The sequence below is a fragment of the Pyrus communis genome, chromosome 17 (genome assembly GCF_041283825.1).
Source record: "Pyrus communis isolate YQ-2024b chromosome 17, ASM4128382v1, whole genome shotgun sequence".
NCBI lineage: Eukaryota > Viridiplantae > Streptophyta > Magnoliopsida > Rosales > Rosaceae > Pyrus > Pyrus communis.
Genome location: NC_142581.1, coordinates 22,070,608 through 22,088,631, shown reverse-complemented (window position 1 = coordinate 22,088,631; position 18,024 = coordinate 22,070,608). Strand labels below are relative to the sequence as shown.

Below are 18,024 nucleotides of genomic sequence, written 5' to 3'. Positions count from 1 at the left end.
TCATAATTAGGGTGAGTTATGATAACCTTTATTGACTTAATTAGGGAGTTGTGGCATAAGTTGTAAATATATTGTAACAATAGGTCACTTTTTTGCTTACATGTCAGTTTGTTTGAAAATTGGGTTTTATTTAGAGATTTAAATTTATATGGATTTTTGTTTATGAAATGTAATTTGTCAGGGCTTATATCTAAAGAATCCTAAATATAATTACAGGGTTAAAACCAATGCTACTTCTGCAATTTGCATTTTATTTATTTTTGTAAAAAGTAAGTGAATTGTACCAACAATTGTACCAACAATATCAACTTCATACTACTACATGTTGCAGTCGACATCGGCAGTTAAAGTAATTAAGTGACGTTTACTTCAGTGCAGTTCATGGCACAACAAGCACATATGAGGCAATCCAATTAAAAAGCAGCCAATTCTTTGCTTGCATCAACATTGTGCTTACTGATATAATATCATAAATATAGTTTCAGCATCTCCTAATAACTCTCATCCTGGCGCTTACTGTTTCAATGCACATGGAAGCTCTGGTCCAACAGTTCCCCTTGTCAATTATTTTTTACCGAACTGATCTGATAACGGCGGTTTTAATAGAACCAATCGGATCTATATACACGGGTTAACAGATACCGGTTTCTTGTTGGTTCTTCTTTAATCTTACTGTGATCCATCTTACTTGCAGATATATCCGATATTTCTTTAATTATTGTATATATAGTTTTTTTATCAGTCTTTACTTTCAATTTTTGTTTGTAGTTTTCTTAGTTTCATGTCATGTTACAAGCATCACATTCACATTCATTAGAGTGAAGTTCATGGTGCAATAATATGGCAGTTAAATTTTTTGGGCTAAAAATTTTAGGTTTTAACCTAAAAACAGCTTTTCTTCTCTACCCTTAGACCACCTCCAATGGTGGACTAAATGCTAAATTACCCCCCAAATTTTCCACTCACACCATCTCCAACCCATGCTAAAACATTGGGCTAAATGCAAAATGTTAAAGCTGGGCCAAATACCCCCCAGATTTCTCTCCCCCCCCCCCCACCCCGCGCGACTAGACTCGCTGGCCTTTGGGCCAGTCTCGGCCTGTTCATGCTCCAACGGACCCCACACAGAGTGTCTGCATTTCGTTCCCGACAGGGGTGGGCCCCGCTGACAGGGGTTTGTCGGCCACCCAACGGCTACATTTTCAATCTGATGGCTGATTTTCACAGACCGTTGGTTGATCCAACGATCCAGATTCAAATTTGATTTTTTTAACTATGTTATTTCAAAATACATTGAATCCAACGGCTGAGATCAAATATAATCAAATCTAATGGTAAAAAAAAGATCTAACGGCCCAAATTTAAATCCAACGGCTACAATAATTTTAAAAAATTATTTAACTCAAAATTCATCCAAAAAATCTATAAATACCTATGTATTTGTTCAAACATCCACACATCGTAATTGGACCTGTGAGGAAGATGTTGCTCTATGCTTGACATGGGTTTCTGTTAGCGATGATGCAGTTGACACAAATCAAAATAAGAAGGTTTTGTGGGATAAAATCATTGCAAAATTTCAAGAAAACTGCAATGGCGGTGGGCGGGATGGTGGTGGTGTTTATGATCGGTGGAAGACTATCAACAAAGCATGCACTTTATGGAAGGGAAGTTTGGAGAAAGCCATGGTTGGCATGGCTAGTGGGAGGAACGCCATAGAAATTGTAAGTTTTGTTCTTGATATTTTATTTGTCATGTACATAATATTATGTTGCAACTAATTATTTTTATGTATTTTTTGCATAGGGTGACAAAGCAATGGAAATTTACAAGACAAGAGTAACACCAAAAAATAAAGTTTTTAAGTTGCAACATGCTTGGGATGTCCTCAAGGATTGTCTAAGTTGGGGAATCGATGCGGACCAACAATTATTTCAACGTGAAGCTGCACAGACAAATGCTGGAGATGAAGGTGTCGATGAAATGACCCCATCTCCTTCTTTTGCAAGGCCCTCGGGAAGAGATAAGCAAAAGGAAGCAAAGATCCGATGAGTGGACACTTTGATACCGGAATTGCAAAATTGAACGAAACTCATAGCGCTCGCCAAAAAGAAACGGCCCGAATGCGTTTGCAAATGAAGGAAATCTCAGATAGGGAGGAAAATAGGTTTGAAATTGAATTCATGATGAAGGACCTCAGCAAATACACTCTAGAGAGGAAGAAGTTCTTATGTGGTAAGTAAAAGGAAATTATGTGAAAGTCTGCCTCAAGGAGTATGTTTCAAGATGATGAATCCACTGAACCCTATATCCCAACATTTCAACGAAGTCCATCATCAAGTGAAGATGGTGGATATGATTGTTAAGTTTATGTAGTGTATGAATTATGTGCTTTGTTAATTAAGTTTATTAATTGTCGTTTGTATTAAGTTTATGTAGTTTATTAATTATGTGGTTTATGAATTATCGGTTGTATTAAGTTTATGTGGTTTATGTACTTTATTGCCATCATTGGTATTGTGCCATCTGCATTGTCATGCTACGCCTTCTTCTATCACCCATTGATGAGATATTGAGGATTTTCAGGAAACAAAAACTCTTTGAAAGTTAAAATATTGGTGAATATAGAAGATGATTGAAGGTTGAAAGGTTGTGTGATCAACAAATATTGGACATATGTTTATATAGAGGATGATTGATAAAAGTTGAACGGTTGGTGAAAGTTAAAAGTTTGGTGTTGAACGGTTGGTGAATTGAAAATTTGGTGTTGAAAGGTTGGTAATTGAAAGTTAGCCTAGGGTTGAAAGATTGGTAAAAGTTGAAGGCTTGTTTTATGGAAAATTTAGTGATTTTTCAATATTTATTGAAATTTAAATTTTTTTAGATTAAAATATTCATAAAATTAATTTACGATAGTCTACATATTTATTTATTTATTTTTAAATTTAATTTAAGAAAAAAAATAGCCTAAGTTCATTCTTTAATAATCCTGGGCTAAAATTTTAGGCCAGAACGGTTGGAGCAGAAAAACTGTTTCTGGCCTAAAAGCTAAATTTTCCGGGCTCAAATATTTGGCTTTTAGCCCAACCATTGGAGATGGTCTTATGGGCTAAATTTTTACAACCCCCCCCCCCCCAAAAACAAAAAAAAATATTATTAAAGAATGAATTTAGGCTTTTTTCTTTTTTTAAAAAATAACATTTAAAAAAAATTATGTGGACTATCGTAAATTGATTTTATGAACATTTTAACATAAAATATTTAAATTCCAAAAAAAATTGAAAAATTACTAAACTGACATATGAAACTCATAAAACACTATAGAAAAATATGAAATACATGATAGAGATGCATAAACACAAGACACATGAGCAAACACATAGTTTTGGAAGATGGTAGAAAGAAAAATTGGAAGAATTGTAGGAGAAAAGTGAGTTTTGTGTGGATGTATATATATAGGTATTTATAGAGTTTTTGGGTGAATTTTGAGTTAAATAATTTTTTTATAATTATTTTAACCGTTGAATTTAAATTTGGGCCGTTAAATCTTTTTTTTACCGTTAGATTTGATCATATTTGATCTCAGTTGTTGGATTCAATAAATTTATAAATATAAAACAAAAATATCAACTAAATTAAATGTGGACCATTGGATAACCAACAACCCATTTGAATGTGAGCCGTTGATCAACCAAAAGAGCCGTTGGACTCAATTTTATTGGCAGACAAGTGGGAGGCACATCCATGTGGGTGGGGGCCGCAAGGGCTGCACTTAGTAGCTTTGAAGTTGGCTGAAGAGCGTACCTCAAGTGGCGCGGTTGAATTTGGGCGCTTGTCATCCAATTTCATCTATTCCACTCTCACATGTGGGCTCCATCACTAATCTTGCCTAAATCTTGGTTGGAATCTGGCTTTTTATTTTTTATTTTTTTTATTTTTTTAAGTTTTATGACTTAATCTCATTTTAGAACAAGGGTTGGAATGAAATTGGGGAGAGGGGGGAATAGAAGGGAAAATTTAGAACTTACTCCAATGTTGGAGTTGGTCTTATGAAGCTCACTCTGTATTTCTTTTTATTTTAATGAATTTCATTTTATCTTATATAATACTATACAATTACTTATTTCAACGATTCAAACAATCTATATTCTAATTCATTATGTATAAATCATCTTAGCAAATAATTAGGCAAATCCAAAATCACTAAGTGAAGAAAATAGAAGAATACGGTGTTTTAAAAAAACACTTAAATGACCAGCATTTAATTCAACGGTCATATAGCTTCTTATTTGGGTTTTTTTTTTTTTTTTTTTTTTGTAGTTATAATCTTTGAAAGAAGACTTCAAATATAATCGATTAGATCGCTAAATTATTTAATGTGGAATGATCGTGTAAGGTGTCCCTCAGATAAGGGGATATGATCCTTCAAGTGAAGCTCACTCACTATATATAGTCTCCGAATCTCCAGGAAACACCATAAACTCTTAGCTGTTTCAATGCCTACGGAAACGCGTGCAGGGTTCAGCAGTTCCCTTGTGGATTGTATGTTGCCAAAATTGGCTAGAATTTTCAACACAGTTGATTTCTATAATTAACAATACTGCATTCACTACCATTGAAAGTCTTATCCTTTTCTTCATAGCTTGAAATCCAATTACAACAAATTATCGGTGTCAATTGCGACCTTTAGATTCGCAGCTAATACCTAATTAAGGCACTGACTGCCCTTCAAAGGATTATTTGTCATTGAACAAAATATTTGAAACTTTTATTGGGGATAAAAAACACAGGACTGACTACAATATTTATATATATTTACTGCAATCATTATTTGACGGTTATATATAATTTATGTGTATAATACCGTCTTTATTTTACCTTTGAGTTGGTAACTGTATTAAACACATGTAAGTATATTGTGGCCAAATCCTTGAAGTATTCATGGGATTTCACCTTTTCTTTTCACCAATTTTGAGACTTAAAAGTCAAACTTTGTTCAAATAAGTAGAAAGTAAGTATCATTAAACAGAAATTTGATAAACGTATTTTTTTTCGTCAGAATATAATCATTTGAACAGTTCATTGTCGTAATCACTGTATTTTTGCAAACACTCAAGTCAAATTGGAGATTTTTGTTAGTGATTAATATGTGTTAAGTGGACAATTTATGATGAAGATGTTAATTATTGTTATCAAAACCAATTATTTATAATTGCAACTACGGTAATCAAACCCAAATGGACAAGGATGTGTACTCATACGGTGGATGAAAGTATTGTCCTGACATAATCCCTTCACCCTATGAAAGTGTTATCGTGACATATATCCCTTCACCCTAGAAATGTTTATTTATTTAATTTTAATTTTTTAATATTTGTGTTCTCATGAATGATAAAAGGACCATTAAGTATTATCCACACATCTATTAGCGGGAAAACACATACCTAATATAACTACCAACACGCCTAGGACTCGTTCCTTACCACCCAAAAACCTAGCTATATCTCTCTCTTCTCCCTCAACCCCCACAACCGTAGTGCACATTTGCATCTGCCACCCACGCCAACACTGCCGGTGCAGTGTGTACCTCTTCCGCCCCGGCACGGTAGCACACATATACAGAATTTCATAGAACATCTTTGAAAACAAAAAAAGAAACAAAAATGTATCCACCTCCGCCGCCATACTATGGCGCTCCACCTCCAGCAGCCTTCTATGCGCCACCACCAATGATGGCACCGCCAAGGCGGTACTCTCCATGGCTGGTGCCACTTATATTCTTGGTGAATCTCGGGATGTTCATATGGATAATGTATGAGAACAACTGCCCCTCTAGAATGTCAAAGGATCAGTGTATGGGAGGGCATTTTTTGGATAGGTTCTCATTCCAACCTTGGCGCGATAACCGCATGATTGGTCCTACCCCTGAAACGTAAGCTCTCTCGATCATGTATATTTGTCTTTTATCTTATTTATTTATCTATCTCTAATTACGGGATTACAAAAATTGTTTGATCAATGCTTTTCTCAATTGAGATGTATGAGGCTTGTCAATCCAATTTATTTAAGTTTAATGATCCAGGAATTGAAGTTTTCATAGCTAAAAGTGACATGGAAGGAAATGTACAGCATAATGTAGGGTTGATTTTACCTTTAATTATCGTAAATAAAGATTTGGTGGTAGTGAGAGGTTGAATTTTGATCAATCTCCGCTGAGGTCATATTAATCTGTTGTATTCTGTAGTTTTAGAATTCGAAACAAAAGCGAAATTTCGACATTGTAGATTGAACTTTTGGCATTCTGTTTAGCAGTTGCTCCTTGGAACCAACTTCAGCATAACTTTCTAGGGTAACAAAGAATGGAAAAGTAATACCGGCTAATAAGCTTTCTCCAATTACTTCGAAGGGAAATGATTTATGCACACCCGTTTTTTAGCCATTGGATTGAATAGAGTATAAGGGAATAAAGGGCCAGTATCTAAAGAGGGTGTGCACAGAACAATTCCCTACATCTAAAACCTAATCTAATTGCTAATATTTGCAGTCTCCAAAGACTAGGAGGCCTCGATAATAAACTAGTGCTGAATGGTGAAGCATGGCGCCTGTTCTCCGCAATGTGGCTACATGCTGGGCTGATTCATCTGTTCGTCAACATGCTCAGTCTTGATTTCGTAGGGCTCCGGCTTGAGCAGGATTTTGGATTTCGTAAGAACTTTGGGTTAAAGATTCACATTGAGTACTTTAGTTTTTACGTGATCAATGTTGAATGGCAGCTAACTGTTGTTTAACCGCTCGGATTTGGCAGACAGATTCGGATTCGTGTATGTGCTTGCTGGGTTAGGGGGAAGTTTAGGGTCTTGCCTTAATATTATCAAACAACAAAGGACAAGCAAGACTATATCAGTTGGCGCATCTGGGGCAATTTTTGGATTGTTGGGAGCCTCACTTTCTGAGCTGATCACAAACTGGACAGTCTATGACGATAAGGTAACGCTTATTTTCTCGTCTCCTTGTATCCAAGACTACGTCGTTTAGGTTTAACGCTGCGTTAAATAATCCATGAGGGGTCCATCTAACATCTAACTATCCTCCTATTCAGTGCTCGACAATCATGATACTCATCCTCAATGCTGCCCTGAACTTGCTCATTGGATTTCTACTTCATATGGACAATTCAGCTCATGTAGGAGGACTCGTCGCTGGATTTTTCCTTGGTTTTGTGTTTTTTGTTAAGCCTCAGTTGGGATATGTAAGCAGCAAATACATGCCAACACACAATCAGGTCAAGCGTACAGCAAGGCACAACTTCTGTCAATATTTTCTGGGTGTCGTTGGTTTGGTCGTGTCCATTATTCTGTAAGTGGATAATTTCTTTTTCTCTTTCGACAATTGATTCAAGGATGCCAAAAAAAAAAAAAAAAAAAAAAAAAAAAAAAAAAAAAACTATTCATCGATTATCTAACAAATTTATGTTTGTTTTCTAAATTTGCAGATTTGCAACGGCCTTCGGTAAGCTATTTAACATAAAGGAAATTAGACAGCATCTGCCTGATAGTGTAAACAAATATTGAGCCTGTGTAAGCTTTGCGTAATTAATGGACAAACAATACTTCCATGACGGTTCAACTGCATGTTCTTCAAGAGATGAAAGTATAACACCATAAACTGTACTTGCGTACGTACGCAAAACATATGTATGAAACACATGCATACGTATCATTGATGTGTATATATACCTGCCAATGTTCAGATGTAAGTGTGTATGACGGAGATGATTGTGGGGATTTAAGAGTGATAAGTATTTTGTGTACTGTGATCAGATAAGTATTTCAGGTTTCTTAGTAATCGAAACAATTTTTTGTCCGTAGTCTCTGGCTCACTTTCAGAAAATTTTCTGCATCTTTCGGAATAAACAACTTCGGGAAGTTTCATTACTCTGATGTCAATCTCAAAACTTATTAGGCTACAAAATCAAAATTCATCACATCTGCACTTGCAAATAAGCGTACCCTTAAGTAGGAGAAGATCGATGCGTATTTTTTGGCGAATCTGAGGGTGTTCATATTTATCGAGTATGTACAACCAAAAAATCTGTAACAGTCGTAACATGGCCTTTTATGTAATCTCGGACAAACCTGCAACCATTCTGAAGAAGAAAATCACAAAACAGTATGCCTTGTTCATATATTTTAAAAATCTGGGTAGGTCTGGGGCGGTTAATAACCATTTCATTTTTAGGATTTTTTTTTTTTTCTTTTCAAATTGAAATCTTTTTTGGTATCTATTTTTAGTTTTCAGTTTGCAGTTTTCCAAAAAATGAAAACTCAAAACCAATAACTGAAAGCTACTTTCTTGAGTTTTCAAAATTTAGCAATTGAGTTTTTACTATTTGGTTTTCAGAAGTAGTTACCAAACAAAATTTCAGGTTTCAATAAAAAAGTAAAAATTGAAAACCAAAAAGTAAATACAGAAAATTAGAAAGGAAATGGTTTTCAAACCGCCTTTGTAATTAATGATTGGCGAAGGACTTGCAAAGGTACAAACTGCAGAAATAATGCTAGGTATGGGCTGTGGGGTTATGTATTCCAAACTTCCAAAAATATATAATAATTATAAGCTCAATGAATTCCCTCAAACTATTTATAATACACATTCTCCAAATTCCATCATTCTTTTCTAACTAAAAGAACGGGAGACAAAGGGACGTTATTGCTTGGCCTTACTACTCCAGCTTCTAACAACTCCTTGACATGCTTCACAGTTCAGTTTACTGAAACTGGGAAAAATCGCAATAAGGCACAAAGCCAGTAATAAATGTGTAACTACGAGCTCATATGTTGACAATAAATCCAACATTGATGAGAGAATGGACCTTATATATGCTTATAAGTAGTTGGACTACTCCACGTATTGCCAATTGGTTGGGTAAATTACACAAAACTACCTCAATATACGTCGAACGACACTATCATACCTCACATTTTAAAAATGATAATATTATACCTCATCTTACGAATTTATGCCAAAGTTGGACATTCATCAGTTTTTCTGTTAATTTCTATGTTAAGAGCTGACGTGGCTAGAGACGGGGTCTACTCACTAATCCAGCTGGATTAAAAAATAATTAAATATATTTTTAATAATTAAATATTAAAAAATTAAAAATAAAATTATTTTTTTATATAAACTTCTGGGATCCACTCTCTCTCTCTCTCTCTCGCCTCTCTCGCCTCTTTCTCTTCCCTCTCTGGGCACCTGCATCCCGAAAATCCCAAAACCCATAAACCCCTTCCCACCCGTCACCCCCCCCCCCCCCCCCCCCCCAACCTTCCTCCACCATCCTCTCTCTCTCTCTCTAGCCTCTCTCTTCTCTCTCTCTCTCTCTCTGGGCAACCTGCATCCCCAAAATCCCATCAAACCTCCCAAAGCCAACACAACACTTTCTTGCCGAAGAATCTCGCAAATCCAATCCAACACAACACTTTCTCATTTCCTTGTCCTAACCCCCATATTTTCCACCAATTCTCCCCTAAAAATTCCCAACTATTTTCCCAGAAAATTCACAACTTTCCCAAGAAAACCAGCCCCAAGTTCCTAAATCCGAAAATGACGACAATCAACGACCCAAGTCTCGCAATTGACAAATCGGCTTGCACTATTGACTTCTCCGACTTCCCTGAGGACGTACAACTCTGCATTGTCTCCTTCTTCCCACCTCCCGAGGTCGCCAGCTTCGCCTGCACATCGAAACGGTTCGTTTCCCTCTGCAAATCCGACGGCAAGCTTTGGTTCAACATGTGCGATCCAAGGTGGGGATCTAAGACTCAGATCAAGAAATGGGGAAATGGGAAAAATCACGTACAGGAATCTCTACCAAACCCTCACCGATTGGGAGAATCTGATTAGGTTTTGGCGCCAGGGCGACGTTGTGACATCGTCGCAGTTGATTTTTTTTACGAGTGGGGCCCGTCGTTCGTGACTGGATTCCAAGAATCTCCGGCTAAGAACGGCATGTACATCGTCGTAAAGGCACCGTTTTTGTGGATGAGCTTCTCGCCGGAAGGGCAAGTCGTGAACTTTCTGGACCCGGAAAGCCGGGGATGGGTGGGAAGGGTTTCTGGGTTTTGGGGATGCAGGTCCCTAGAGAGAGAGAGAGAGAGAGAGAGAAGAGAGAGAGGCGTGAGAGAAAGATGAGAAATAGAGGGTGGTGGAGGAAGGTTGGGGGGGGGGACGAGTAGGAAGGGTTTCTGGGTTTTGGGGATGCAGGTGCCCAGAGAGAGAAGAGAGAGAGGGAGAGGAGAGATAAAGGATGGATCCTACAATTTTATATAAAAAATAATTTTATTTTTAATTTTTTAATTATTTAATTATTAAAAATATATTTAATTATTTTTAATCCAATTGGATTAGTGAGTGGGCCCCGTCTCTAACCACGTCAGCACTTAGTAGAGAAATTAACAGAAAAACTAATGGAGGTCTAACTTTGGCACAAATTCGTAAGATGAGGTATGACATTGTCATTTTTAAAAGATGAGGTATGATAGTGTTGTTCGACCCATAGTGTAATTTACCCCAATTGGTTTTATGGCGGAACCTTAACTTTCTTCATAGTATCAAAGCTTAACAAAATCTACAGCTGCATATGTTTGCTTGTCTGCTTGTAGGAGAGCCTGCCTATCTACTTAATTGAATCTGCATCCGCATTTACTTGTTGGCAAACTTATGTTGTGTACCGCCATGAGTTTGACAGTGGTACTAGAAAACATTAATAATTAGGTTTATTCTCCTATTTATTAGGGATTAGGTTCGTGTATTATAAAGTATATTATAAAGTAGGATTAGGGGTTAGGTTAGTATATTATAAAGTATGATTAGGGATTAGGTTAGTATATTATAAAGTAGGATGCTTTGTTATTCAATAGAGAACAACTTACTCACAATGTAATCCTCGGTTTATAGCCATCTTGACTCATGTTTATTTGATTTCAATTAATAAAATAGTCGTGTAGTTTTGTATTGGTTTGTTCATCGTGCATTCTGATATTCAACTTGGTATCAGAGCAGGTTATCCTAGGTGTGAAGCTCAACGACCACACATACTCTACGTCACCCGAGTTGTGTTATCCACGTGTTAGACTTGAAAATTCGTCACACGTGAGGGGACGTGTTGAGAATGAATCCCATATTAATGAGAGCAGGGACCTTGCATGTGCTTATAAGTAGTTGGACTACTCCTCAATTAATTTTATGATAGAACATCAACATTCTTCATCATAGAAGCTAACCAAATCCAAACACATTTCCGATCCCTATCATTTACTAACAACTCGAGCTATGCAATTTGGGAACACAAAAGTTTGTGGCAGAACCTTACGTAGAAGCAATGTTTAAAATTTCTTCGATACGATCGATACTCACATGGAAATATCCAAAAAAATAGAGAAAGATATGAAAATGGAGGTGAAGCCTAAACTTCACCTCATATCGGACAAACTCTTAAGTTTACGCTAAAATCGACATATATCGTCGATATTTCTGACATATCTGTTAAATATCGAAGAAACTCGTATATTTCGTCAAAACCAATGTTTACAGTACCTAAAGTTCCATTTTAATTTTTCATCATTTTAATTGAAAGCAATTGATATCGACATTGATATTCGATATATGCATCAATACGTCCACAAATTTGCGCTCAACATATCCACCAATACCAATATTTTAAACACTGTGTAGAAGCAATGGCTGATGAGCTGAGTCCTGTAACCTGTAACAAATACAAAACTACCACAGGCTGGTGTTTCTACCAGTTTCTAAATGTAACAAGAGAATCTGCAATGGGATAACTTCATTCTGTTGAGCCCCCAAAGTACTCATAGCCCCTAATGTTATTGCCTAATTATATCCCTACGTGTCTTGATCGTTATCAATATGTCATAATTCCAACTCGAACTATGTTTATTTTCTTAATTAGCAAACTAAACTAAAGCAACTTTCAACATCAATTGGTTATTAAGTCGAACCTTTTATTTAGTAATCCAATCTTATTTATTTTTGGCATAAAAATGAATTTTTATTTTTCTGTTTGTTTGTTTTTTTTGTTAAAGAATAGAGGTCAGAAGGGCCATAAAGTAATTTCCAGACATCTATAATCAAGGGAGAGTACCAAACTTAACTACCAACCTAGCCAAACTCGTTCCTTGCCACCCAGTGCCAATATTTCTCTCATTTTTCTCCTCCCTGGAACTTGGTGGTGCACATTAGCATCTGCCAAAAGCGCCGGTGCAGTGTGCGCCTCTACCTCTACCTCTTCCTCTTCCTCTACCACCCCCTGTGGCCGGAAAAAATGGGGGAGAGACCGCCATCCTCTGAAGACATGGAGAAGGGGCGCGAAAAGAGACAAAAGTCTCGGCATTCCATGCCCCCGCCCCATTTGTGCCCCCCTCCTCCAAAGCCATGGGTGCCGTGGCTCATGCCAATCGTGTTTGTCGTCAATGTTGCCATGTTCATGTACACAATGTACGTCAATGACTGTCCAACTACAGGGGAAAAGTGTCTTTTTCCTTTCTTGAAGAGGTTTTCTTTCCAACCCTTCAGAGAAAACCCTCTCCTTGGTCCTGCCGCACTTACGTAAGAATCTCCTCCTACCTCTCCCAATGATTTCTATTTTTTCTGTCTCTTATTTCTTATCTGTTTTGTTGCATAAAACTAATTCAACTCACCTGCGTCTAATCTTCTGCAATTGAGATAGTTTTGGATTACAGAAACAAGAACTAATTACAGAATTTGATTAAGACTAAAACATGATTAATTTGAACAAAGAAGATACCTTCAGTACTATTTTTTTTTCTGTATAGCATATACTTGCTCTAACCTCTTCCTTAAGTACCAATTGATATTCGGATTCTTATGTCTTGCTTAAGTACCCTAATCTATCAAGCGCCATAGCCAACGTAAGATTCCAGGGTTGTCGCATTCTCTCGTCCTCTATGTCTTAGCAACAATGTCCCTTCCTATGAATCTACGCTACCCCAAAAATGCTCTGGGTCTTAGCAACAATGTCTCTTCCTATGAATCTATGCTACCCCAAAATGCAGGGGGCAGTGTCTTTCGGGTCCCCCAAAGTCAAACAAAGGAAACATGTCTGATGGCTGTACCAACTTGGAAATCATTCTTAACTGAACTAGGCTTACGTTTGGCTATAACTTCTTGAACGGTCATGTTAAAACCTAATCTAATTGCTAATGTTTGCAGTCTAAAGAAACTAGGAGCCCTTGAACTGCAACTAGTGGTGGAAGGGGGCGAAGGATGGCGCCTCTTGTCTTGCATGTGGCTTCATGCTGGAGTCGTTCACTTGCTCTTCAACATGCTGAGCCTTCTATTCATAGGAATCCGGCTTGAGCAGGAATTCGGATTTAGTAAGAACTTAAGATTCAGGAGATGTTAACTCGGTTTTTACATGATTAATGCATGCTAACTATTCTTAACTGTTTTGATTTGGCAGTCAGAATAGGGTTCCTGTATCTGCTTGCTGGAATAGGAGGAAGTTTAGGATCGACTCTACATCGCATGAGAACCGCAAGCCCGACTATATCTGTTGGTGCATCTGGAGCACTTTTTGGATTGCTGGGAGCCATGCTTTCCGAGCTTCTAATAAACTGGACAATCTACGTGAATAAGGTAACCTTTCTTTTCTTTTAAAGAACCCCAGCTATGCCGGCATCTAAAATACAACAGCTTTTAATGCTGAGGATCAAATCGATGAGGGATACGTCTAAGATCTAACTTTGCTATTCAGTGCACAGCGCTCCTGATACTCATGGTTGTCATTGCCGTGAATATGGCTGTTGGGTTTATACCTAAAGTGGACAGTTCAGCTCATATAGGAGGATTCCTTGCAGGATTTTTCCTTGGTTTTGTTATTCTAGTTCGTCCACAGTATGGTTATATAAGCAGCAGGCACCTTCCATCAACCTACGAGGGAAGACGTAAATCTAGGCACAAGTTCTATCAGTATGTGCTAGGGATCACTGCTTTTGTTTTCTTAGTTCTTGGGTAAGTTAGTAAATTGTTTTCTTTCCTTTCAGAAATTTACTACTAAATACAAATCAAAATCAAGCAACCTTCAGTCCCTGATTAACATTTCTCCTTTCTCATTCATTGCAGATACACATATGGCTTTGGTAAGCTATACGGTCCTCTGGCACTGAAAAATCTACCTTAAGTTCTAGAAATCAAACGAATAATCTAGAGAGCTCAACTGCCTACTCAAGAATTGCAGGTATAACACCACCACCTCTACATGACGGAAAAACAAGGCACCATATACTATACTTCCTTATATCAGAAAAAGAAAGACATGCATATCTAAAGTGCATCTAATTAACTTGCTGACATTCGGATGTATATTTGTGAATGTTCAGATGTAAATGTATGTATGTATATGTACGAAATGAATATATCTCACAAGCCAGACTAGAAGCTACTACATTTCGAATATGGTTTGACATGTTATAACAAAAACACTAAATAATCGCTTTATAAGTTCATAAGGCTCAAACATTACAAATATATATATATACACACACACACACACATACTTTCTTATCTATAACAAATCATGACACTTTTGTTAGTAAGTATTTGCTTGAAATTGTTTTTGTCTGTGAATGAGCATAGTGAGTTTTACGCTAAATTTCAAGATGGTAACACAGGGCTGTCAGAGTGACTTAAATACCTATACGGTATCCCCACAAACATACATGATCATATACTCAAAACACACTTGCGGGTGTTCATGCTAGTGCACTTGACCTCAAAAACAGGATTAATGAAGTGATTTTAGCACATACAGGAGAGGAACGGAATATAAGCAAAGACAGCAGGGAGTCTTCTAGGATAAGGAGATGGAGATGAAGGCAATGCTATGTTATATTTTAATCGAGGTAGCAATGTAGATGAGTTCTGTAATTTCTATTTCAGAATTTTTCTGCATTTTGATTAATCAACCCAAGGATTGTGAAGGGAGACAGCTTAGCCTCCAATTCCCATGCAAACTGTACTTCTAGACGTCGTGTTAATATGAAGCTATATAGTAAGAAACTTGTAAAACAAATTAGATAAATTTTCATTCTATTAAAATGGAAGTGAAACTTACATTACAAAATCAAAATTCATCATATCCGTACTTTACAATACATACCTTCAGTAGGAAAACTTAAAAGTATTCAAATGCCTATATCTCACACGTGTCCGAGCGACCAAAGATTGTGTAACGGTTGTTTGCTACATTGTCGTATAGAAAATCCCTTACAAAACTGCATTCATCCGGAAGAAGAAATAAATATCAATTATGGAAACAGTGTATTACCATGGCATTGTCCATCAGTTTGAATCTTGACAGACAAAAATTATAAAAAAACAAAGAGGGATGACTTACAGAGGTACAAACTGGGCGAAAAACGCTAGCTGGGGGAAGGGCAAGTCTATATATTCCATTATCTTCACAACAGCTTCTGACTTGATGAATGATCTGAAATTCACGATGTCAGTTATCAATGATACTCGTATAATCCTTTATAGATATATCAGCTACATGCTGTGTAATTTAATATTTAAATTAGCAGTTGGAATCGTCAAATTGAGAGACCGTTGCACTTACGAGAAAGTAATTTATATGAAAAAATTCATTTGAATGAGAAAAATGTTATCATTCATCAAAACCTTGACAATTGTTAAAAACTGCTCCAGATTAGCAATGAGGTCATTGTATATACCTATCCTTTTCAACAAGAACAACACTTGAAATATCATCAGGAGCTCTTCCAGACCTTATGAGCAGTTTCTTCCCTGCTTCACTCTGGAGAGCTTCAAACCTTATGCTCCTGTCAGAAGTGAATTAACAAGAACAACGCATTGAGGAAAAGACTGAAGATAAGCCTCATAAGTTACCAAATAATTTGCACTCATCAAGCTTAAGGATTATATATATGAAGAAAAGAGATCATTCTTCCCCTATTAAATATAATCTTGCTGGCTTAATGATGATCATAATAGAGTCTAAACAATCAAAGGAAGAGGAGAATCGAACCTATTTCGATCATTATCCCGCACGAACTTTACACCTCCATTACACAAGTTACAAACACCTGTAAAAAAATCGAAAAAAATCGACGATCATGAGTATTCATTGTATCTGTAACGCAATTGCAGAATTTGCATTGTGCTCACGTTCTGCGCCAACGAATCCAACTAAACTCTAAAACATAGTAGTTTAGAACATAACCATATTAAGAATTACAGAAATACATAACATATTATGAAGTTCTAGCCTCATTCACTATCTTCCATGGAGTAAAACTACAAGATGGACAAAAGTATATTTGTATTTTCCTCTGCAACTTATTCGAAACATGACTTATTATACAGACGTGACGTAAGTTAGATCAGTTAGTCGTGACCCCACTCTGTTGCACCCAAGTTTGAATTCCGCTCCCCGCAAATTAGAATGGCTTACAATAACTCTTTACCAAGAAAAGAAAAAAGTTGACCGTTACATATAAAATATTTAACCTTGAAAACCAGTCTCAATTAGCTAATCCCATATTGCACAACCACAAACAAGATGGATTCTTTAACAAACACACAAGCCATAAAGTGCTGTTTTTACACCAAGCGCAAAGTAGCATGACGAGGAGGTTAAGTGCTAAAATGAACCGTTATTACCGTCGAACAACATGATGGGCCTCGTGTCATTTTCAAAGAAGCCTGAAGTTGCTTCCACCCAGTCCACTCTGTCGCCTTTGGTTGGGGTCTTTGGGGACACTGTAGCAAAGGTAATGAAGCTCGTTCTAACGTGCGCCGGCCGCGGCGAGTGGCCTACTCGTAGTCGTACGCACCCACCACCGCCAGGAACCAGAAGCGCCATGATTGACGAACTGTTAATTTAGCCTTCGTATCCCGGTGACTATTTCATGGGAATTACACGAGATGCCCTTTCGGCTAGTCTGGGATGTGGGGTGGGCTGGGCTGGGGATGTGAGAATGGCTTCTTTGTGAATATGGGCAGGCAAAGTTTTCAGAGGGGCAAAGTTTACGTGGCTTCGCATGTCAGGTGCAACGTGGAAGTTCAAATACCATTGAGCCTTTCGTCTTTTAACTCAATTTTTTATTTTTATTTTTTTTGAATTAGTAATTGCTCTTTTGGAAGTCAACCCGATTGTGAAAAGCAAGGGCAAGGCACTATTCAAAAATACATATTTTTATTTTTTATGCTTTGATGAGTGTTTCATGAAAATAAAATTATTGTCTGATTTCTATAATATATTTCAAATACAAGTAATGAAGATGATGGTTGGGTACTTACAGAAAAAAAAAAAAAAAAAAGGGTATTTTTTTAGTTTTTGGGGTATATTTTTTGAATTTTTTTACCTTTAGAACAATCTTGATGGATGCCCCAAATTGTGCCACTTGGCAGCTGCATAAAATTTTGCAACTTTTTTTACTGTTGGAAATCCAACGGCACAAGTTAGAGGAAACATGAGTCATTTGGCTCTGGGCTATGCATGTGGGTGGACCCCACTCTGTCATATCCTGTAGCCAGCAAGTGTAAGCCTATACATAAGTTGCAAGGACAGTTGAAAGAGCACAAGCCCTTGGTCCAATTGCCCTCCATTTTTTGCACCAGTGGACCACCTTTTTGCATCCAAAGGCAATTCAACCCAATTGCCTTGTCACTTGGGCAACCAGTGGACTTGCTCTTAAGAGGGCAAAGGCAAGGGCTAAGCAAGGACAAGGGCACGTAAATTGCCCTTTCAAAAGTGATTACCTTTGTGTAAGTCCACTCGTTGAGTTAAAGGCAAGGACAAGGACGATTCATATTTACAAATGTTTTTTTTTAATTTTAAAGCATAATTAAGTCATTTAATAACCAGCGGACGTGTTAGATTTTTGATATGGTGGTGAAGAAGATGGTTAGGTGTCTATAGAAAAATATATAATATATAATATTTTTGTATTTTTAAAT

General features: G+C 37.0%; 3 protein-coding genes across 7 annotated transcripts; 2 read left to right on the top strand and 1 right to left on the bottom strand.

Annotated features, from left to right (window-relative positions):
• Positions 1-5,484: 5,484 nt before the first annotated feature.
• LOC137709484 (RHOMBOID-like protein 5) lies at positions 5,485-7,867 on the top strand. The gene is made up of 5 exons (XM_068448577.2): positions 5,485-5,932; positions 6,545-6,705; positions 6,806-6,987; positions 7,100-7,356; positions 7,493-7,867. The coding sequence occupies exons 1-5, from the start codon at positions 5,664-5,666 to the stop codon at positions 7,569-7,571; spliced, it is 948 nt and encodes a 315-aa protein (XP_068304678.1). The 5' UTR covers positions 5,485-5,663; the 3' UTR covers positions 7,572-7,867.
• Positions 7,868-11,949: 4,082 nt separating this feature from the next.
• Positions 11,950-15,056, top strand: RBL5 (RHOMBOID-like protein 5). Of its 5 annotated transcripts, none has more exons than XR_011064750.2 (6): positions 11,950-12,630; positions 13,255-13,418; positions 13,505-13,680; positions 13,799-14,055; positions 14,167-14,281; positions 14,855-15,056. XR_011064750.2 is itself a non-coding variant. In XM_068446892.2 (5 exons), the coding sequence occupies exons 1-5, from the start codon at positions 12,347-12,349 to the stop codon at positions 14,222-14,224; spliced, it is 939 nt and encodes a 312-aa protein (XP_068302993.2). In that variant the 5' UTR covers positions 12,178-12,346; the 3' UTR covers positions 14,225-14,544. The 5 variants fall into 5 exon arrangements, 1 of the variants encoding a protein (XP_068302993.2); XR_011064748.2 differs by having other exon boundaries at positions 12,195-12,630; positions 14,846-15,056; XR_015958158.1 differs by having other exon boundaries at positions 12,209-12,630; positions 14,826-15,056.
• Positions 15,057-15,115: 59 nt separating this feature from the next.
• LOC137707947 (Putative thiol-disulfide oxidoreductase DCC) lies at positions 15,116-16,989 on the bottom strand. Its single transcript, XM_068446893.2, has 5 exons — positions 16,726-16,989; positions 16,091-16,148; positions 15,777-15,884; positions 15,440-15,532; positions 15,116-15,317 (listed from the first exon to the last, which is right to left on the bottom strand). The coding sequence occupies exons 1-5, from the start codon at positions 16,925-16,927 to the stop codon at positions 15,236-15,238; spliced, it is 543 nt and encodes a 180-aa protein (XP_068302994.2). The 5' UTR covers positions 16,928-16,989; the 3' UTR covers positions 15,116-15,235.
• Between the last annotated feature and the right edge of the window lie 1,035 nt (positions 16,990-18,024).